Source organism: Leptidea sinapis, chromosome 28, assembly GCF_905404315.1.
Source record: "Leptidea sinapis chromosome 28, ilLepSina1.1, whole genome shotgun sequence".
Lineage (NCBI taxonomy): Eukaryota > Metazoa > Arthropoda > Insecta > Lepidoptera > Pieridae > Leptidea > Leptidea sinapis.
The window spans coordinates 1,847,136-1,868,015 of NC_066292.1; the positions used below are offsets into that span (position 1 = coordinate 1,847,136).

The window sequence follows — 20,880 nt, forward strand, 5'->3', positions numbered from 1 at the left end:
GTGTTTCCAGTGATGACTTACGGTACGCAGACGCGGTCGCTTACTATGGGCCTTACGAGGAAGCTCACTGTCACTCAGAGGGCTATGCTCGGAGTTTCCCTGCGAGATGGATCGGAAATGAGGAGAACCAAAGTTACCGACATAGCTCAGTGGTTGCGAAACTGAAGTGTCAGTGTGCAGGGCACATAGCTCGACGGACAGATGGCCGTTGGGGCAGTAAAGTCCTGGAATGCGAGATGGACCTACGATCTGGTCAAGATCGTCGGTCCGAATGGGTTGGGTGAGGGCAGCAGCGATCGTCTTGGCCGTTATTGTTTAGTTTTGAAATTTCCTTAAATATTAACTTGAGTCACATGTTTTGTATTGACTACTTACATAAAATCGGAAATTTGGGAACAAATTAAAACCTTAATAAATTCAGAGAGTAACTTTTATTAAAAAAAATATATCAAAGCAGATGTTGATCATATTGCATGTAGTTAAAAAGACACATTAAATTAACATACATACTCAAAATAAGACACTTGATATTAAGTAAATGCATTTTGTTATCGACAATTTTAAAAATATCATTAAAACACGTGACTTTAGTCGAAATCCGTTTCTCACTTGTTTCCATTCAACTACACGCTAATGATTATTTTAAAATGCACATTTTTAAGATCCGGACAAAGACGACAATAATAATAATTAAATAACGTATGACGTTCATCTTAGTAGTGGAGTGACTACGAAGTTAACAATGAAAACCCATCACCCAAATACCTAACTGAAGACAATAATCTATTGTTATTTTACAGTTATTGTTATGTTACAGTGACAGACGCTAGAGCGTCTTATTTTCTTTTTACTCTTAAATGAACAATTACCGCCTTGTTCCGTACATTTTTTTGTTACTCCAGTTAGGAATGCGGTGTGGCAACATAACATCTTCTTGTTGGCAGACTGACTAACATTTAGCCTAAATTCTAGACAGTCGAACGAAAGGCTGGGCCTAATAGTGCTAAACTACAACATAAATCAATTTCAAACAAAAAAAAATAACACAGTCGAACCTGACTCGACCTATGTAGCGAAATTAAACAATTGGTCGCCAAAATGAAATCGTAGATACGTTGCCCACTTGCGGGGCCTGTCCGTAATAATTAAGTATAATATAAACTTCTCATCAAAAAATCGAAACAATATCAGGCGGGATTAAAGTTTAACAGAGAGAGAGAGATATATAATATATACGACATTAAAACTATGTCTATTTGGTCTAGACCATAGTGTATGGATTTAAATATTCGAATTTGCATCTAATAAAAAAAATATACAAATTGTTCTACGTTTATTCCGATTGTTAGCGTTACCAACATATTTATAATTTTTTATTCATTTATTTTTATTTCATTGGTTAATTTTATTTATGATTTATTTAATAATCAATCTTATTGTGAAAATTGTAATAATCAATTAGAATGTAAAATATAGACAGTCAACTAGCAACACTAATGTGACGTTGTCAGTTGACCACGAATATAGGCATTCAAGTTGTTACACCGGTACGGGGTGGTCGATTAAAATGTTTTAAATTATATTATTACAGCAATTTGTTACTAAATACGATTTTTAATAATTATAAGGTTTGATCTCAAAACAGTGAATAGTGCGTATGCGATGTCATTTCTGCACTTAATCACATTTTTTAGACTGTGGCTTGAAATCTAAAAAACAGGTGATAGTTTCAAAATGACGGTAGACTACCGAGGAGCGCACCTAAAAATTTGTACTTGAGCACATAAGTTGATTATATTATGTACCTGTCATGCTGTATGTTACCGATGGAAGAAAGAAGGTATATCAAAAAGAGGGAGTTTTACAGAAAAAGTGAGTTACGGTGGCGATTCATGGATCAGTCATTGGAAAACCAAACTTGTTTTTATCTGGACCTCGCTTGCCGTCATCAATTGGATCACCTTACATCGACGAGTGTCTAGAGCCTCCTGTACCAAGCGAGCCAACAGTTTACTGGCAGAGTATTCATTTTCATGCAGGACAATTCCTGGGCTAATGCCTCAGTTAATGTGAATGAGTAACTAAGAGAAGTCAGTATTATGGTTATGAGCTGGCCAGAAAGAAGCTTGAATGTAAGTTCAATAGAACACTAACGGGCTGAGTTTGAGACACGAGTCAGGGCGAGAGATCGTCCTCCAGACACGTCTAGCTAGCTTATAACAAGCAAAGTCAGAGTCGTTAAAAAAGGAGCCGCATGGTCCTTTAAGTACATATAAGATACGAAACAAACATTAAAAAAAACTTTCCATTGTTTCTAAAAACATACCAGTTGAATAAAACATGATAACCAAAGAGATTTAATTTGAATTTGAAACAAACAATTCGTTATTTATAATATATATAAATCGTTACAAGTAGAATCATTTTTTATTATTAAAAAAACCAGAGAGATGTTTCCACTTTTGGATAAGAAGTGTATTGTATAGTGGACTGTCACGGGGCTGTATTGTCAAATTGGATATTGATTTATCGTTTTTATATCAGTTAAAGGATTTAAGATATTCTACGTATAATATAAAAAAACATTATCATGTCAACTTTAATCGAACACTATTATTACAAAATAACAAATGTTATGTCTTACATTAAAAATTAAGGTTTCAATTAGCCAACTGCTTTGCGATATGGTCAGAACATTTATGACAACTCGATTCAACTCCTAGTTCAAAACTAGGCGGGGAACGCGCAAGTGGGTCTCCGGACACGAACGAACAATCACGAAGTAACTACGTGTTCCGATATAAAAGAGTAATCTTAGTACGTATCATAATAAATATCTATCAATATATACTCTCAATCAACAAATATAATTTAATATAGGCAATAATATAATACGAATCGTTCAACTATTAACATTATCACAATATGAGTTTCGACGACATTATGCCGTCTATCAAAGAAAATACGGTTCGTAAAACGGTCTATTTACAAACATCGCTCGGTCGGGCAGACGGCGGGCTGTCGAGCGCGGGGACACAACTTAATACTGGCCGGGGGCCGTCCGAGTGCACGGTCACTGCTACAGTCTCTCACGATCCCCGCACACCCGCCCGCGTCGCCGCCTCCGGTAATACTGTCTTCTTTCCCTGTCATAACTCGGTCGGTTTTCTCTCACGAAGTCGACGGAATCGAGATCCAAGGCGAAACGAGAGTCGTCCGCGCGGAGTGCACGGGTCGTTCATACCTCATGTCGCCGCTCATAAGTCGACCGAGTCCAGGTCCTGGCGGGGCGCGCGGGGCGAGGGCGGGGCGGGCGGGGTGGCGGGGCGCGCGTGGAACTTGCCGGGCAGCGAGGCCAGCGCGGACAGCGCGGCGTCGGCGTGCGGGATGCGGCGCATGATCTTGCCCGACGTGATGAGGCGGCCGAAGCCCTCCTGGTGCGCGAAGGCGTAGCCCGAGCGGACGGAGCGCCGCGCGCGCCGCGCCGACGGCGTGCGCGGCGCGGGCGCGGCGGCGGCGCGGCGCCAGCGGCAGCGCGCGCGGAGCCGCTCGCCCAGCGTGGGCCGGCGGCGCGACCACGCCAGCCGCCACGACACCACCGGCACCATGAGGATCATCATCTGGCACACAACATGCATGTACACCCGGCAGTAGTCCGACGACCCCGGAGGAGGGTCAACGGTACCGTCGAACTGGGTACCGTCCGGATGTGAGGTCAACAGAAGGTCCAACAGTGGAGGTGTAATCTTCCACATCTGGGATTCGCGTTGACGCAATAACCAGTTGCGTCAGACCATATGCTAAGGCGAACTCGTGAACAGATTTCCTTGCATGATCGGTAGTACGGGACCCTAGCCATTCGGAGTGGTGGGCGTTAAAATCGCCAAGAAATACGATCTCTGCAGTGGCAATCTGCTTCAACACGGAATCTGTAGCCGTTTGGATATGCTCGAGGAGCCGGTCAGTCTCTGCGTTACCACTATGGGACCTATACAGGCAAGCGTAGATTCGCAGATGGTCGTCGCCGTGGACACGCAGCTAGATGATGGATAGGTCCTGTCCTTCAAGAAAACTCAGGCGTCAAGAACAGACATCTTCCCTGATTGTTCCCCGTGTATGAAAGGTAAGATGTATCAGCCAGAGAGGATATCTGTGTCTCGGTTAAAAAGAGCAGGGCCGGCCTCGCCGTCTCCAGGTGGAAGCGGACGGCATTTAAATTTGAGCGAAGCTGCCTGATGTCGCAAAAGTCCACAGCGAATATGGAGAAGTCACTTTAGCCGCCGTTGCTAAGGAGTTTGTGTTTATTAGATCCACTATAGATAGGTAGCGAGTAGCAAACACTATAGGATCTTAGAGTAAATGTGTAAAATGTAAAATCAATAACTAAAATTATTGTTTTTATAATAAAAATATTACTGCGTCACATAATTCCCTCTCACTAAAACCAATCCGTTTTTGTAATACGGTCGTTAGACGTCACTTGTCGCCAAGTTGTTGACTAATGATTGTATTTGTTGGATGCGATTACTAATTAGGACAGTAATCACGACCATCATTTTTACGAAGTATCCTTACAGAAACAATGAATTCAAGCTCTAAAGGTTGTTGCATCCAATTTATGATAATTTATATTCATACAGTGAATTCTGTGTAAGTTTTTCTGAAATATTTGATATTACTAAAACACGAGCACCTTACAAACTAATTTTTTATGTGTATTACAACCATTGTAAAATACTATATTTGGTGGAAAATAGTGGCCGTTGAGTTTATTGTAATTTCTTATCACGAGCTCAATTTTATCCGAACATAATATGATAGATTCAGTAATTTAAAAGAAATATTTGCAATGACGATTGAAAAGCTCTTAGTTTAAGAATATTTATTGAACTAGGCGTTACTTTGCGGAAATCCATAATCATGAATGACTCTTGAGTCTCGTGGCAGAGATTGGCGAGTCAACATTTCCTGAGGATGCCTCGGGTACAGACGAAACACGCGTCGAATTGTTTCACGACAAATATTGGTAGAATTAACACTAAAGAAAACTCAAAACATTTGGACTCTTAGTTAAAGCCTAATTGAATGTTTATTTGACTGGTGAAGGGATAAATGTAAGGAGCCTCACCGTCAGTACAGCGGTGAACCAGAATGTGGCCTGCGTGAGTGCGACTGTGAGCGAGCCCACGTAGGGGCCCCCGATCACGTAGTTGTAGAAGTAGTCCAGCACGAAGTAGCTCACCAGCGAGCCCCAGATCGTGATGTGGTTGAATGCCGTCCAGTACGTCGTGTCCAACGCGATCTGACCACATTCAAAATATTATTGACGATTTCTTAATTCTGTCATACCTAACTCTCACTTCCGTACACTAACGTGGCGACAAGCACTCCATTATCCAACAGTCATTCGCGCTTCTTTTGTCTGGCCGTTCACAATGGCGTGCAGCGCTTCATTCACACACCCGCAGTCACTCCTTTCAATATCTCCTTCATATCTTCTGTCTCTTGCAAACATGCTACCTTCTTCTTATCTTCAATCGTAATATTACACTCAGTCAACCTTTCATCCTTCTCAAATACCATCACTCGTCTTTCTTGCATTCACTTTCAAACCTCTCGCTTCAAAGCTCCCGTTCAGGCAGTCCATCATTTGTTGCAACTCATTCGCCGATGACGCAAAAATGACTTTATCATCGGCGTACAAGAGGCACTTAACAAACAACCCTTCGATATTGATTCCACATTGCATTTCTCTCACATCATTCATGCAGCTATCCATGAATAGGTTGAACAACCAAGGCGAGGCTACACAACCTTGTCTGACACCTTTGGAGATATCAAACCAGCCCGTATAGGCACCATTAATCCGAACATCCGACAATTTAATCAGGAGTTATCATCGACCCACCAGTGAATTCCGTTGAGTATGACATAATAAATTACCTGTGTAGTATTGTCGATAATTAATATAGTCGCTACGACACTTCCCAGCAACATGTGGTCGGACAGAATTTTTCCATCCGGCGCTAATCCATCTTTGTAAGTACCTGTACAAAAAATACATATTTTTAATGCATTATCATAGACTTTATTTAAAATTTACAAAATAACTAAGTAACTACAATTTACATAATATTATATGAGCAAAGCTTAAACACTCACTCGCATGAAAAAATAAGGTCTTATTCTTCTTCCAGATAATTCATTTCCAAAATTAGTTTTAATTTAACTTGAAGGTTTTAAATATACTAGTCAAAACAAAATAAGGGCCACTTGATTTTTTTGACCTCGTTAGTGATAATTTATTTTTTATGTATTCTGTAGCTGATTATTTATCGTGGTGTTACCTTATTTGTCTACACACATTTTTTTGAGTATTCCAACTGCATAATTGTTTAAAGTGGGTAGTTTTTGATAATTTATTGGAACCACTTGATTCTACCCGACTTTAAGACGGAACTTCAACTCAGTGAAATTGACGATTCTGTCAAGAACACTGTAAGTTTTGTTTTGTTTTTTTTTTTATGCCGAGAATTCGACGTCAAATGTACTTGCTAACCGATACGGTTAAGGGCCGTAACATTGCCTCAAGAAGGCCATGCGCAGCGTTCTCGCGCGTTGCAGCTGGCTTTTTCCCGCCGAGTGATCCAGAATGCTTGGAATCGCTTTCAAGACTAACCAGGAGACGGGGATTTGGCAAAGTTCGAGCAACTACCGCATAGAAGGATCGTTACGTGCGCTTGACTGCGCGCAGAGAACGCTGCATCACAGCTCGCTCTTTACTTTTGTAATACGTGGCCGGCAATCGGTAGACGTGGTAATCAAACCATTAGAAATCGTTTACACGAGGACCAGCAGTTCTCCAGGAGACGCGTAGTGCGGATACTATTAACAAGTGCTCATCGTGAAAACCGATTATCCTTCGCAAACCAGCATCTGGCATGGGATATGAATGATTGGAGGACAGTATTTTTTAAGGATGAGTGCAAAGTTCAACTTTTTAGTGATGACCGTCGCATTAGGGTTTGGAGGCGTGAAGGTGAGCGATTTTCGGATGCTTGTGAAAGTTTGGATCCACGAAGTGACAGATTTGGGGGTCCCAATGTTATGGTATGGGGAGGAATCTCTATGTCAGGCAGAACCGAGCTGGTAATTCTAAACGAAGGCACAATAGCAGCTCAACGTTACATAGAGGAGGTCATTAGACCCCATGTGGTCTCATACCAATCCTTTCAATATCTACCAATAAACACAAAAAACTCTCCCAGCGGAGGAACTCGGGGTATATAGTACTTTCATAGCTGGCATCATATTTTTTTAATGGCGTCTGTTTTGTTTACAAAATATTTTGCTGTTTTGACGAATGTATTAGCTTAAATTAAAAGTTGTAAAATAGTATTTAGGTGTGAAACGTTATTTTCTAATCATAATTTTTATTATAAGACGCTTTGTGACACTCTTTCACTGCACAGTTAGTCATTTTCCAATTCAATTTCGCGCACTGTTTGTCCTGGAAGTTGACAGAATAAGACTGACGCGGCGGGAAACGTATGTGGTCATAAAAGACCACGAAACTGCTTCATTTCGCTTGGGCCTACTCACGTTTAAGCGTTATTATTCTAAGGATGGAAGGTTAACTCAATTCAACGAGCACTCACCGTAGGGTATGAGGAAAAGCACGAGTGAGGTGAAGCAGCCGTGCAGGGTGGACTTGATGAACTCAGTCTTGTTGAAAAGCTGGCTGGTGTGTCCGGGCGCGTACAGCTTGGGGAACTGCAGCGAGATGACGTCGGACACGTCCTGCTCGAACACGCCCAGGGCCAGCACCGGCAGCGACGTGTAGAACAGGTTGTACACCGAGATGAACATCTCGTCGAATACCGTCTGCGGACGTCATCATTCACACAACATTGTTTTAGGAACTCTCGCACAAAAATAATCCTATACATAATGAAAATGATCTTTGTTTGTGGCTCAATCACGACTAAACCACTGATCGTATCGACATGAAACTATCACCATTCGTTGCGAAATTTATTCTAGATAGTTTATGGCTTATTGTATTTGTAATAAAATGAATAAAATTTAATTTATTTCCTTTTAAAATTCGGAAACGGCTAGTCCTATATAAAAGTCTTGTTGTCGGTATTTTGGAATACGGTTATAATTCACCAGTGTGCGTCTTGCTCGTCTCGTCCCTTACTTTACTTAGTACTCGTCATGACATGATCGAAGCCTTATATCGACATGCTGCAGTGTATCTTGTTCGGTGATGTGTTACAAAGAGATCATACTGTTATGATGATGCCGCTAAACACATTAGGGGATTCCATAACATAACATAAAAAGTGGCACATTGCCAAAACATATTTTAAATATCATATTGTAAAATCGATATAGGTAGTTTTCCAATTACAGAGCATAATGCGACTAGGTGGCGCACAATGCAATTTTGTCGAGGATACTGATACAGTTTTACCTAGTTTCGGGGTCAGAGGTCTACCCCTTTTAATATCACTGCAAAACCGGTTTTCAATGTTATTATTATTACATTTAACGATAAAAAGAAGTAAATAATTACTTACTTGCAGTGATTGTAAAAAATATGAAATAAAGTATTATTATTATTCTTATATCGCCGTATTAATAAAAAGTCTCTCTGTTATAACTACCTAAACATTTTATTGAGAAAAACCTTTCGTTGCGAATTTAACGGGCAACTACTAGTGCCATATAATGCGCTTTAGTGCTGTAATTGGAAAACTACCATAAACCTGCTGATAGTGAGTATTGCGAGGTACAAACCTGAGCACTGAATCCACAGAAGAATGCGAACCAGAAGTGGCAGACAGTGAAGGCAAAGTTCTTGTAGAAGAAATATCGCAGAAACTTGCACATGCGGTAGTACGACCAGCGGCCGTGAACCAGCAGCAGTCGCTGGAGGAAGCGGAACTGTGCGATGGAGTAGTCGGACGCTAACACGGCCTGCATGCCCTCCTGACCCGATATGCCCACGCCGATATGTGCCGCTGTACCAAAATATAATTGTCATTATTTTAATATATATCTAACAAACTAAAACCTGAATGTATTGGAGTTCTATTGGATTCGAGCAGTATGACAATAAAGGACGAGACGAGCAGGACGACAGTAATCAGTCTCAGGATTCTTGAAAAACCTAAAAATTCTGAGCGGCACCACAATTACTCTCGTCACCTTGAGACATAAGATGTTAAGTCTCATGTGCACAATAATTTTACTAGCTACGGCGCCCTTCAGACCGAAACATCACGGCAAAAAAATGCACCGTTGTGCCGTTGTATCCGTAATCTAGCCGGCATCCTGTGCAAAGCAGCCTGTTAAATTGTAGTCCATGGCTTGAAAACCTAACTGGTTCAATGTTTAAGTACAAAGGAAGAATATTTTTTTATCAATTTTTTTATTGAAGTGAAACTTCTTTAGAATAATTGTGATTTCAAACCGGATGCAACGGAAAAACGACAGGTAAGAGACACAAATACAAAAATGTGTAGGATGAAGCCGGCAAAGAATGAGACAGAAATATGCATTCTATTTTTTTTAATGTACGACGCGAGTAGGTATACATTAATATATTCTTATGTCATACGCACGACTTATAACTGCATAGACACCAGGAGAACATAAATATAGTAGCGGTGTTAGTAATGTCTTTCATAGCGGTTGAAATCATGTGTCATCCTAGCAACATGTACCAGGACTTCATATGCAGTTTAGAGGTTCATGCACAATGCAGGTTTTACTTCTGACATGTGTTCTTTGTACACACGCAATTTTTTGGAGTGTTTAAGTATCTCTTTTGGTAGTACGCTCGTCTCGTTTCGACTCATGCCGAGTTATGGGCTTTAACACACCTCCTAAAACTTTAACACTCTAAACAAAATAACAGAATCAAACCGAATGAGACGGTAACCGATTTAGAGTTATAATAGTTAAATTTAAAAAAAGTGAAATACTTATCACATTCAGAGTTATAGTAAAGAACATCGAAATAGGTTAGAACTGACAATTTCATACACTGAATATGTGGGTGCGTATTAAAAATGGGAGCACACGTGTTTTGGAACAATGTCATGCTCCACACATTGCTCTGGAAAATTTCTATCACAGTTTAGAGGTTCTAAAAATTCTTGATAATTGTGGAAACGTAAATGTTTGAAGGGAAGTTTGAACGATAACGTTATGCACTTCTGAACTAAATACTACAATAATAGCATTTTTAGCTTTGAATAGCCAACAGCAGTCGCTGTCAGACATTACCAATAAATTAATTTAAATGTTTTATAAAAAAAAATGGCTTTGTCGTAACTCCTACTACTCCACAGCTGAATATCTAAGCGGTCAGAGAGCCTGGGACTATATTATGATTATTTTATAGCAATAGAAAGGACAGTACAATATTGTATATTTTATTTAGAAGAGTGCAAAAAATAATGCCGGGAGAGTTTTTTGCACTGCTTCCCTCTCAGAGGGCTATTTGTTTTCGAAGCGGTGGTAGTGTTTGAACTGACATCAAAAAGAAATCTTAATTTTGAGATAATTACTCTCTTCTATGCCTTTTACCTTTTATCATGGAGACATCGTTAGCACCGTCTCCAATGGCAAGCGTGACAGCCTTCCTGCTCTTCTTGATCAACTCCACCACCATCGCCTTCTGCAGCGGCGTCACTCGACAGCATATCACTGAACGACATTGTAGCACCACATCCAAAAATCTGACGATTACAAAAGTTTAAATGACGAGAAGATTTTCATGAAAGCGTTTTTAAAAAAATTCAGGACATTTCATCAAAATCAGTTGTAGAGTAATTTCCGTTTTTTTCTGTAACCCAAAAATTTAACAACTACACACACGACAAAAAGTAACAGAAAGGTGTAATCCTATTGTAAGTGATGTATGAAACAATTTTCTATAAGACCAACTGAATTAGTGGCACTTAAAAACTGGCAGCTTATAAAAAAAGTTTTAAGAATTAATTAAAAGCAATTTATTTTTGTTATGATATAAAATTGATTTGTCGCATAGTATATGTTTATTTGCCCTGTCCTAATTTCTAACTATTATTATATATTACCTCAACTATCTTTCACCCATCTAGTGTTGGAATATCGAAAATATCGACAGATATTGTCAAGCGTTAATAGTAGTATATCTGTATTAATTGCATTTTTCAGTAAACGGTTCACCGATAAGTGTTTATAGATGTGTGAGGGAAATTTCTATTACCTTTCCTTATTTAGTACCTATGACACAGCCGGATGTAATTGTGGCTACATCGTTTTACGCTAGGAATAATATAACATTATCACTGTTACAGAAGGCTTGCACAGATCCCCTCCGCTGAAATCTTGGGTGATTTCAACGGGCACAATGCCGAATGGCTTGGGTCACGTACCACAGACTACGCAGGAGGATCTGTGCATAATTTTGCATTGGCGTATGGTCTGTCCCAATTGTTTGAGTCGCCAACGCGGCTCCCTTATTAGATCTTATGCTGACTACACATCCCAATAGTTTCAGGTCTCTGTAAACGCCCCTCAGGGTCCGACCATTGCTTGGTCAGGAGTGTAGCGCCTACTTCTCGTTTCGTCATTTATGTACCATAACCAAAACAAAAATCGGCTAATACAAGAGTGTACTAATTGTATATGCGACGACATTGTTGGTGGGTAACGAAACGGTTAGATGGCGTAATACTTCTTTAGGCGTGACTTGGGGGTAACTCAGAAATTTTTCTGATGGAAGTAACGTTAGTACTTCCGGCAGAAAAAAGTCAATTGAAACAATTTTTAACCATTATAATTTAATGGTTTACGAAAATTGTTTCAAATTGTTGCTCAGTATTATTTTCTGAAAATCTCCAACTGTATTTGTTTATTTAAGAGTACTTTTGTAATAAACAATAAATAAAAGTTCTCAGGGTGACGTTTGCGGCACATTCGTTAATTTTTCTTCGTCCATTGGGCAGGCAAAAGGTTCGAGCCCATACAGCCATATTCGTTAATATTTAATAACAACGTTATAATATTAATTTAATCTTCAATTTCTTATTATTTTTAGTCAATTATTTATTAATAACATGGCTTTTAATTAAAGTAAGTATATAATTTATGGGATAAATTAAATCTTCTTGTGCTTCAACTTTTTAAGAATATTTCTTATATACTGGATGTCTAGGATAGGTGGGACAAACAAGGGCAAACGAAAATAACATATTTTGTCTATGAGCTTTCAGATAGCAATAAAAAGTATATATATGTATCTGTTAATTATTCCTTAAGTTAATTTTTAATTTAGTTGTACTTCAATCGCACGTACAGATTACACGCACACACTTTTTTTTCTTAAGACCTTAGCACTGCGATTCCTTCAAGGTCCCCCCCGCGAAGTTCTTATCAAATCCATACTCACTTGTCCTCCAGCTTGGGATGCAGGCAGTGCACGAGCGAGTGTCCGTTGACGACGATCGCGAACCCGTTGGTGTCGTCGCTGTGCTCGTGCGAGTCCACGCCTCCCGCTGTCCCCGCCCCCAGACCGCTCACGTACTCATTACTGTCAAATGGCACAATATCTTCGTAAATTATAAAATAAAATCGCGCGTGCTTCTTCTTTCAAATCCGTTAAGCCGATGTCCATTATATTCAATTTCAATCAGGTTCGGGTCACCTAATGTCAAGTGACCACACTCTCTTGTAACACTAGAGGAATCACAGGAGCGTTGCCGGCCAGTACATCTCTGGCTTCTCCATTCGCATCAAACTTTTCACACAAGCTCTCCTTTCTAAATATGCAAATCATTTCTATCCTCGCCTTTATGTTGAGAAGGACTTTCCCTTTGTTGAGAATTATCAAAATATATGCTTACTATATGTGGCGTATAAGAGATATTGTTACTGTATTAATTCCAGCTTATGAACCAAAAAAAATCTATGCTGTCAAGCTATAATAATCCATACTTATCTAAGAATTTGTAGTAATATTCAGTAATGATATTAGTAGTACTTAAATGTAATAAAATAGTTATGCTTCGATTCGGCTATCCATTACAATAAAATAATTCAATCGCGTATTATTGAAGTAAATGTGGTCACTTTGAATGAAAACCTGGTCATTTTCCCTCACTTCAACATCAAAAATAATATCAGTTATTTCTATGTGTTACTTACCATAAATATTAGATTAATTTTTGATAACATTTTATTTAATAACATGAAACATAAAGCATAAGAACATTGTTATAATTCGACAAGAGCAGTTCAAAACTACGTAGTTTTATAAAATAACTTACCTCTTTTATTAAATTAATAATTAGCAAAGTAAAACTAGTGATTCATCACGGGTAAAACTAATATGAAGGTTATGTGTATGTATTGAAAGTAGAAAGTGATATTGTGTGTGATAAAAGTTCAATTGTAAGTATAGAAAGAGAATAAGAAATAAGATTAGAAAGGAGAATGATCTAAAGAGTCTTGTAGCAAACATGTTAAAACAGCAGTTAAAGTTATATTTAGTACCTACGAGAGCACCCACAGGCTAGCTATCAATATACTAAAAATAAATAGTTTACAGTAATTTAATTTCTTCTCTCTCAGCGCGCCATTTGTTTTTAATAGAATTCTAAAGGAATCAAAACGAAGTAGCGGTAGATTGAATAAGAAAACAATTTTTTTTTGACATTCATAATTAGTGTCATTTCCGTGACCTATACGAATTTGATTTGGTTTGACATAAAGATGGTATCATTCGTAACTTCGATATAAATACTTATTGGTTTGGCAACTTGTCAAACACTACAATCACAAAAGCGAAGGCTACACAGAGGGGGGAGCGTAGAGTGACTCGTGAGGCGTGAGGTGTGCGGCAGAGCGGGGTAAGGTAACATAGTGTAGTGTTGTGTCTACCTGTGTGCTATTGAGTTATGTTCCCACCTAAATGTGACGACTGAAACTGCGGGCGCGTTCAGTTTCACGTTGGCGGCGCGGCCCGGAGACGGCCGGGGCACGTTGCCTCCATTTGCTGTTTCACGGTTATTTTTCGAGTCTGAACTTCCTGAAAATAATAAAGCATCAATTCGATAATTCATATCTTTAAGTTGTTATAACAGACGAATCACTTAATTCATAATTTTTTAAAAGGCATTAAAGGCATTTATTTTCTCAAAATTGATTCCTTTAGAATTCTTTTTGGTGTCATTTCTAATAGACGAGATACTACTACCGCTTCGGAAACAAATGGCACTCTGAGAGAGAAGAAGCGGCGCAAGAAACTCTCCCACCATTGTTTTTTTGAGCTTTTTTTTAATAAAAATATACAATATTGTACTGTCATTGCTATTGCTATAAAATAATCATAGTCTAGTCACAGGTTGTCCGATCACTTAGATATTCAGGTGTGGAGTAGTACGTGATACCCAAGAAGACAGGAGTGGACAGAAGAGTGGACACTACGTCCACAAGTTCCAATCTCTGGACATTTATAAGTACATTGGTTTGTATCTCCGCTGTGTTTGGTGTAATGAACCGTAAACACTATTTTTTACTGTTTAAGTGCAGATTATTCGTTTCAAACCAACGCACTATCTTTGAGAGTGTATTGTTTACCTCGTCATCAATATCTGCACGTCGCTTCAGTTTAAAAATAAGTGAAATATCATCAGCGAACATTACATCTCATGGCGACCATCTACCTCAAACCGTAAATGATTGCCAAGAAATTGTATGTTGGAGAGTGTATGTTTTGGATGATGCATATGCCAGTCCAGTATTTTTCACACTAAAACCTCGTTTGCAGACTTCTTGGTTGGCCCTTTTTGTCCTCAGCCAGACATCCTCTGCACTAAGGGCTGTCCATTGCCCATGAAAAGGTGCTAATTAAGTGATATGTATTCCCACCCATTAGTATGCCCACCAACATTCGGATATCGTGTCTGTTTAGTGCGATAAGTCGACGTGTCAGTTTGATCCGTTTATTCTTCGGGTATTGTGTAGATTGTTGATGAGAGCGTATCCATGAACGCATTTGATTGCAGGACAGTGGCGGGAGTGGCAATGGGCTAACCACTTGGATCACTGATCCCCGCTTTGCAAATTATTCCGCTTCATCGTTCCCTAACGAACTTCTTTATCCCTTGACCCATTAAAGAGTTATCCAGTAGTTAGAGGGAACTCGTTCCAGAAATAGATTACACTAATAGAAAATTAGCGCTGAATTGTAGGTATTGCTATTCAGCGCAGTTAGCACCACTGTATTATCGGATATGAGTGAAAGGTAAATAATAATAATAATACTGACACACTCTTGCACAAATTATCTTGCCCCAAAAAACTAGGCATAGCCTGTACTATGGGTACAAGACAACGACATATTTAATACAATATACTTACTTAAACACACATAAATACATATAAACATACATGACTCGGAAACAAACATCCATATTCATCATATAAATGATTGCACCTACGGGGATTCGATCCCGGGACCTCTAGCTTAGTAGTCAGGGTCACTAACCATTCGGTATAATACGTTAACAAGGATCAGACCAAAGTTAAGTTGGTCAATTATATGACCACACAGCTATGTATGATTGAACACAACAGACGCACCGTGCGGCAGGAACGTGTTGACGACGCGAATAGAGTCCCTGCTCTTGGCCAGTTGTCGGTCCACGTCGTCGTGTGAGGCGCCGTCGATGATGAACACTTCCGCCATGTCGTCCGTCAGCAGCTGGCACGAGTACCCGATGTTTATCGCAGTCTCTGTAATATTACATACGTTATGTTGGGCTATGAGAAGGGTATTTTATATGAATCCAATAGTAAATTTTGTCAAGAGCTGATACACCTGATTCCTGCCACCCTTCACTATCGCATGTCACCCTCAATATCTGGACTTGTGGCGGCATATCTTCATAGTATGGTTGGCAAGAAAATTTCTTGCGCGTACAACCATACTACGACATTAGCTTCCATAAGTGGCACTTACATGGCGTTACATCGTGTATGTACAAAATAACCTTCTAAAAGCCGGACCACTATTTTTTTCCGGAAGAGGGGGATAAACGAGCGTTGCAGGCCTTTTATAATGGTATTCGCGCGTTATGGAAGGTACCTAGGTCTCTCACGCAACTGAAAACTCAATAGTAGGAGATATGAGTATATTATGTCCTGTAATTCCTCTGTGTACGCAAGGTGGTGCAAGAGCCGCTGTGACCCGTACCTACGCTCTTTGTACAGTTGTGTCATTGACAACAACTTCAGCTGTAATGTAACTTGAGAACCACTTCGTGTAAGAAATGCCACTCACACATTATAAGAGTAACTCATTTAAGTAAAGCTCAGTAAATCTCACCTTGTTTATCTCCTGTCAGCACCCATATCTTAATTCCGGCCATACTTAGATTGGCTATCGTTTCTGGCACTCCATCTTGGAGCTTATCTTCTATTGCTGTTACTCCTACAAATGACAAAATTATCTTTTAATTAGAAACTGTTATGAAAGTTGCATAGGTTACTCATAAAAAAAAATATTATTCATAGACATTCATATGCCAACGATTATTGCAAAACTTAATACAACTTTGAATTTGTTTATTTTTATCAAATAGTGCTTAACAACTTATCTACACCCTGGTGTCAGCTTATTGTTGAATTTCGGAAGACATTGTAATTAAAAAGGCATAAAAGGCATTTATTTTCTCAAAATTGATTCCATTAGAATTCTTTTTGATGTCATTTCTAATATACTAGATACTACTACCGTTTCGGAAACAAATGCCGCTCTGAGAGAGAAGAAGCGGCGCAAGAAACTCTCCCAGCATTCTTTTTTTGCGCTATTTTCAATACAAATATACAATATTGTACTATCATTGCTATATCACTAATTAGAGCAAAACGTAGACGATTTTTGTGAACGTATATTACTCGAGAAAGGTTCGCAGAGAAAAATATTATCAAAGTAGAGAGAATGTTGATCTTATATCCATGTCACGTACCTATCAGCATGAGGTCAGTCTCAATCTCCTCGTAGATGGCGTCGAGCTGTTCGTCACGGTCGTGTATCGCCAGTGCCGCGGCCTGATGCCTCCTCTTCCACTCCGCGAAGCCCCGCTCCTCCAGCGGTCGCCACGCCAGTGCCAGCGTTCGCAACCCTTCGCCAGCAAATTTCTGGCATTTTTTTTTTGGTGATTTTAAATTAAAAAAAATTACCGTCAATACTTAAATGGAACTTAAAACTAAATTCAATTAACTTGGTAGAATATAGCAAATCACCTGCTATTCCAGTACACTCCAGGTAATGTTAAAATAAATAAATAACGACGGGGTAAGGAACCACCTCGCAGAAACAACAAATACGTGAACGCGGTGCATTATTAGAGATGTTATATGCGGGGTCACATAAAGAAGCGATAGTTCAATAACTTCAAAAAGGTTAATAGTTATTTATGCAACTGTTGTGTAATAAGGGGTATTAAAACACGAATGTGGATTTATAATAGTATCACATGAGTGTTTTAATACCTAATTATCAACAGTTGCATACAAGACTTTATCTTCACCCACCAGAATATGAATCCTCTAAAAGATTCTGAAACAGTTAGCTTAATGCTAACATTAAAACACCAGTCCTCGTAGTAGCCTAATATCATTAATTACTGATTATAAATACAAATAAACTAAGTATTAATGTATCGATTATTTATTTTAGTAGTAATTTACATTTTATATAGTGCAATAATTAAAATTCACTCGAATATTCAGCGTTTAAAATGAATCGCTCATTTTTGTAAACAAAACAATAAAAATATCGAAGAAAAATGGCGGGGATTCGAATAAGCTTCTTTTTTTTAGGGCGCGCGACGTTCTGGTAGTGTGGAACGCGCATAAACGAAAACGTTCTTTTTTCAAAATTCATACAGATACCATGCATCGAGCAATAAGAATGTGACTGAATTGAAACTCTTTGCGCATGAAGGAATGGAAAAAAAAACATAGGAGTGTTGTAATGAAATTCAGTACAACATTACTTAATTACCTAAAAATGTACACATCTCATAGAATAAAATAATATAACATTACATTAAGAAACAATGTGATCACTGATCATATCATTATTCATTACGATCGAAATGGTATTATTAGTTGGAGTCTTCGTATCCTCACAACAAGTCAATTATGCATCATTGTGAAGCTGAGCACCAATGAAGCCCATGAAGGGTTTTCTATTGAGTTGCTGTAAGGTGTATGTCATGTGATAGAACGTGTCCTAACCCTCCAAGTTTGTAATAAAGATGTGATTTCCTAAATATAAAGTAATAGTGAATAGTAAAATATCCCGTTAACAGGGATTAAAGTATGTAGGGATTTGTAGAGACATATTTTCTTTATATTTTAATATAACAGATAAATTTTGCGACTTTGATGATTCAAGAGTAAATTGACAGAATATAATACTTACATTTAAATGCTCCTGTGTTTTTAACTTGACACTTTCCTGACAATTACTCTTTAGCCTCTCGTAGATAACATTATCAGCACCTTTCGTGTATAACCTAATTTCACCGTCCTTCTTAAGTATTACGGACATTCTCTTCCTTACATTATTAAAATCTAATATACACAATAACTCGTACACCTGAAAAATTCAAACATCTCATTAATATAATTCCTGTGTTCCATTTTCAAAATTGGATAAGTAATTGGTTTTAGAATATTGTTATATGACCAATTGCAGATACTTTAAAATAAAAAAATGGAGAACTAATCTCAATTGTTTTTACCAACAGAAGGGAAGTTTAGTAATCGCATTAAATGAAAATTTCTATTTTTAAATATTCTTGTTTTATGCATGCTTTTGTTTTTTTTTAAGAAAATAAGGGACGAGACGAGCGGGAGGTTCAGCTGCTGGTAAATGATACGCCCTGCCCATTCTTGAAAAACCCCAAACATTCTGAGCAGCACTACAACTGCGCTCGTCACCTTGAGACATAAGATGTTAGGTCTCATTTGCCCAGTAGTTTCACTAGCTACGGTGCCCTTTAGACCGAAACACAGTAATGCTTGCACATTAATGCTTCACGGCAGAAATAGGCGCCGTTGTAGTACCCATAATCTAGCTGGCATCCTATGCAAAGGAGCCTCCCACTGGTTAGCGCTGAGTTCTTAAATCCTTAAAAAATTAAAAATTCTGTGGCAGATATTGATAATCTTCACTAGACATCGACAAACTACAATAAGAAGAAAAACAACAATTATTAAAGTTCATTAGCTGATATAAGATAATACCTCAGTGTTACCCATAACTTCTATAGTGATTGTATTTGGGGACCTCTCTCTAAACACGAAGCCAAAATTTCTTGCCGCAGAGACTAGCGCTGATTCATCTGGTGATTGCGCCTGTAAATTCAATTTTAATAATAACAATATCTATTAACAATCTTTCAATTTAAATGTAGTCTATCACTTAATGAAACACTGAAAAAACATCTAAATAAAAGCAATTTGTGTGAAAATTATGTTTGAAACCGCTCATTACTGGGTATGTTATTTTTCAACGAAGGCCTCCCTGCTTGGAAATTCAATCATACAAAACATAATCGTAATCAATATGCATAATATGTTTTATAATTTACATCTCTATTTAATTAAAAAAGTAACTCATAGTTGCCATGACGCTTGCTATTTTTCCGCGCTTGGTTAATCTGCGAACAATGACATCACATCATCTTGGTATATCTAGAGGGTCACCAGTTGATCAACGACCGACAGTACGGGTTTCGCCCTGGTCGGTCGGCAGGTGATCTTCTGGTATACCTAACACATAGATGGGCAGCGGCTATTGAAAGCAAGGGGGAAGGCCTGGCAGTTAGCCTGGATATAGCGAAGGCCTTTGATCGTGTATGGCACAAGGCGCTCCTCTCCAAACTTCCATCATTTGGGCTTCCTGAGAGCTTGTGCAAGTAGACCTCCAGCTTCCTCACTGGGCGCAGCATACAGGTCGTTGTCGACGGATATTGCTCGAACCCGAAGCCCGTGAATGCTGGAGTGCCCCAAGGCTGTGTGCTGTATCTGTCTCTCTCGGGAAATCGTCGACCAGTGCCGGGAGAAACTTGTGTCTTCTATCGAGTCCTCTCTTGAGAAGGTCGGAATGGGGTAAATTGAACCTTGTCCAATTTAACCCCCAGAAGGCTCAAGTTTGCGCGTTTACCACTAAAAAAACCCCATTTGTCGTATCACCGCTCTTCGAGAACACTTCTCTTAAAGCCGCGCCTAGTATCGGAATACTGTGTCTCGAAATCTCGAGCGATTGCCAATTTCGTGGTCATCTGGAAGGCAAAGCCAAATTGGCTTCAAAGAAACTGGGCGTCATTAATAGAGCACGGCAATACTTCAAGCCGGCCCACATACTAGCGCTCTACAAAGCGCAGGTCCGGCCACACATGGAGTATTGCTGTCATCTCTGGTCTGGCGCACCCCAGTATCAGCTCGATCCATTTGACCGCGTGCAACGCAGAGCAGCTCGAATTGTCGGGGACCCAGTGCTCTGTGAACGGCTGGATCACTTGGCGTTGCGTAGAGACGTCGCTTCATTGTCTGTCTCTCTTGTCATTTATCACGGGGAGTGTTCCGAAGAGCTGTTTAACCTGATTCCCGCCGCCGAATTCCACCTTCGCACGACACGCCACAAGTTAGGATATCATCCTCACCATCTGGATGTGTGGCGGTCCTCCACAGTGCGGTTTTCAAGGAGCTTTCTTCCACGTACTACAAAGCTGTGGAATGAGCTTCCTTGTGCGGTGTTTCAGGGACGATACGACATGGGTACCTTCAAAAAAAGCGCAT

General features: G+C 39.3%; 1 protein-coding gene across 8 annotated transcripts in view; it reads right to left on the minus strand.

Annotated features, from left to right (window-relative positions):
• Positions 1-20,880, minus strand: part of LOC126973077 (probable phospholipid-transporting ATPase IM) — a 144,373-nt gene that overhangs the window by 12,003 nt on the left and 111,490 nt on the right. For 4 of the 8 annotated variants that reach the window (XM_050820203.1, XM_050820204.1, XM_050820198.1 and 1 more), the window contains 13 exons: positions 19,324-19,434; positions 18,497-18,673; positions 17,034-17,205; positions 16,391-16,495; positions 15,646-15,798; positions 13,942-14,089; positions 12,452-12,592; positions 10,603-10,754; positions 8,806-9,029; positions 7,659-7,884; positions 5,944-6,047; positions 5,129-5,302; positions 413-3,620 (listed from right to left, as the gene is read on the minus strand). In XM_050820203.1, the coding sequence (XP_050676160.1) occupies positions 3,258-3,620; positions 5,129-5,302; positions 5,944-6,047; positions 7,659-7,884; positions 8,806-9,029; positions 10,603-10,754; positions 12,452-12,592; positions 13,942-14,089; positions 15,646-15,798; positions 16,391-16,495; positions 17,034-17,205; positions 18,497-18,673; positions 19,324-19,434 (2,250 nt within the window). In that variant the 3' untranslated portion in view covers positions 413-3,257. Of the gene's footprint in view, positions 1-412; positions 3,621-5,128; positions 5,303-5,943; positions 6,048-7,658; positions 7,885-8,805; positions 9,030-10,602; positions 10,755-12,451; positions 12,593-13,941; positions 14,090-15,645; positions 15,799-16,390; positions 16,496-17,033; positions 17,206-18,496; positions 18,674-19,323; positions 19,435-20,880 lie in introns of those variants that run through there. The other 4 variants (XM_050820201.1, XM_050820199.1, XM_050820200.1 and 1 more) reach the window with 4 other exon arrangements.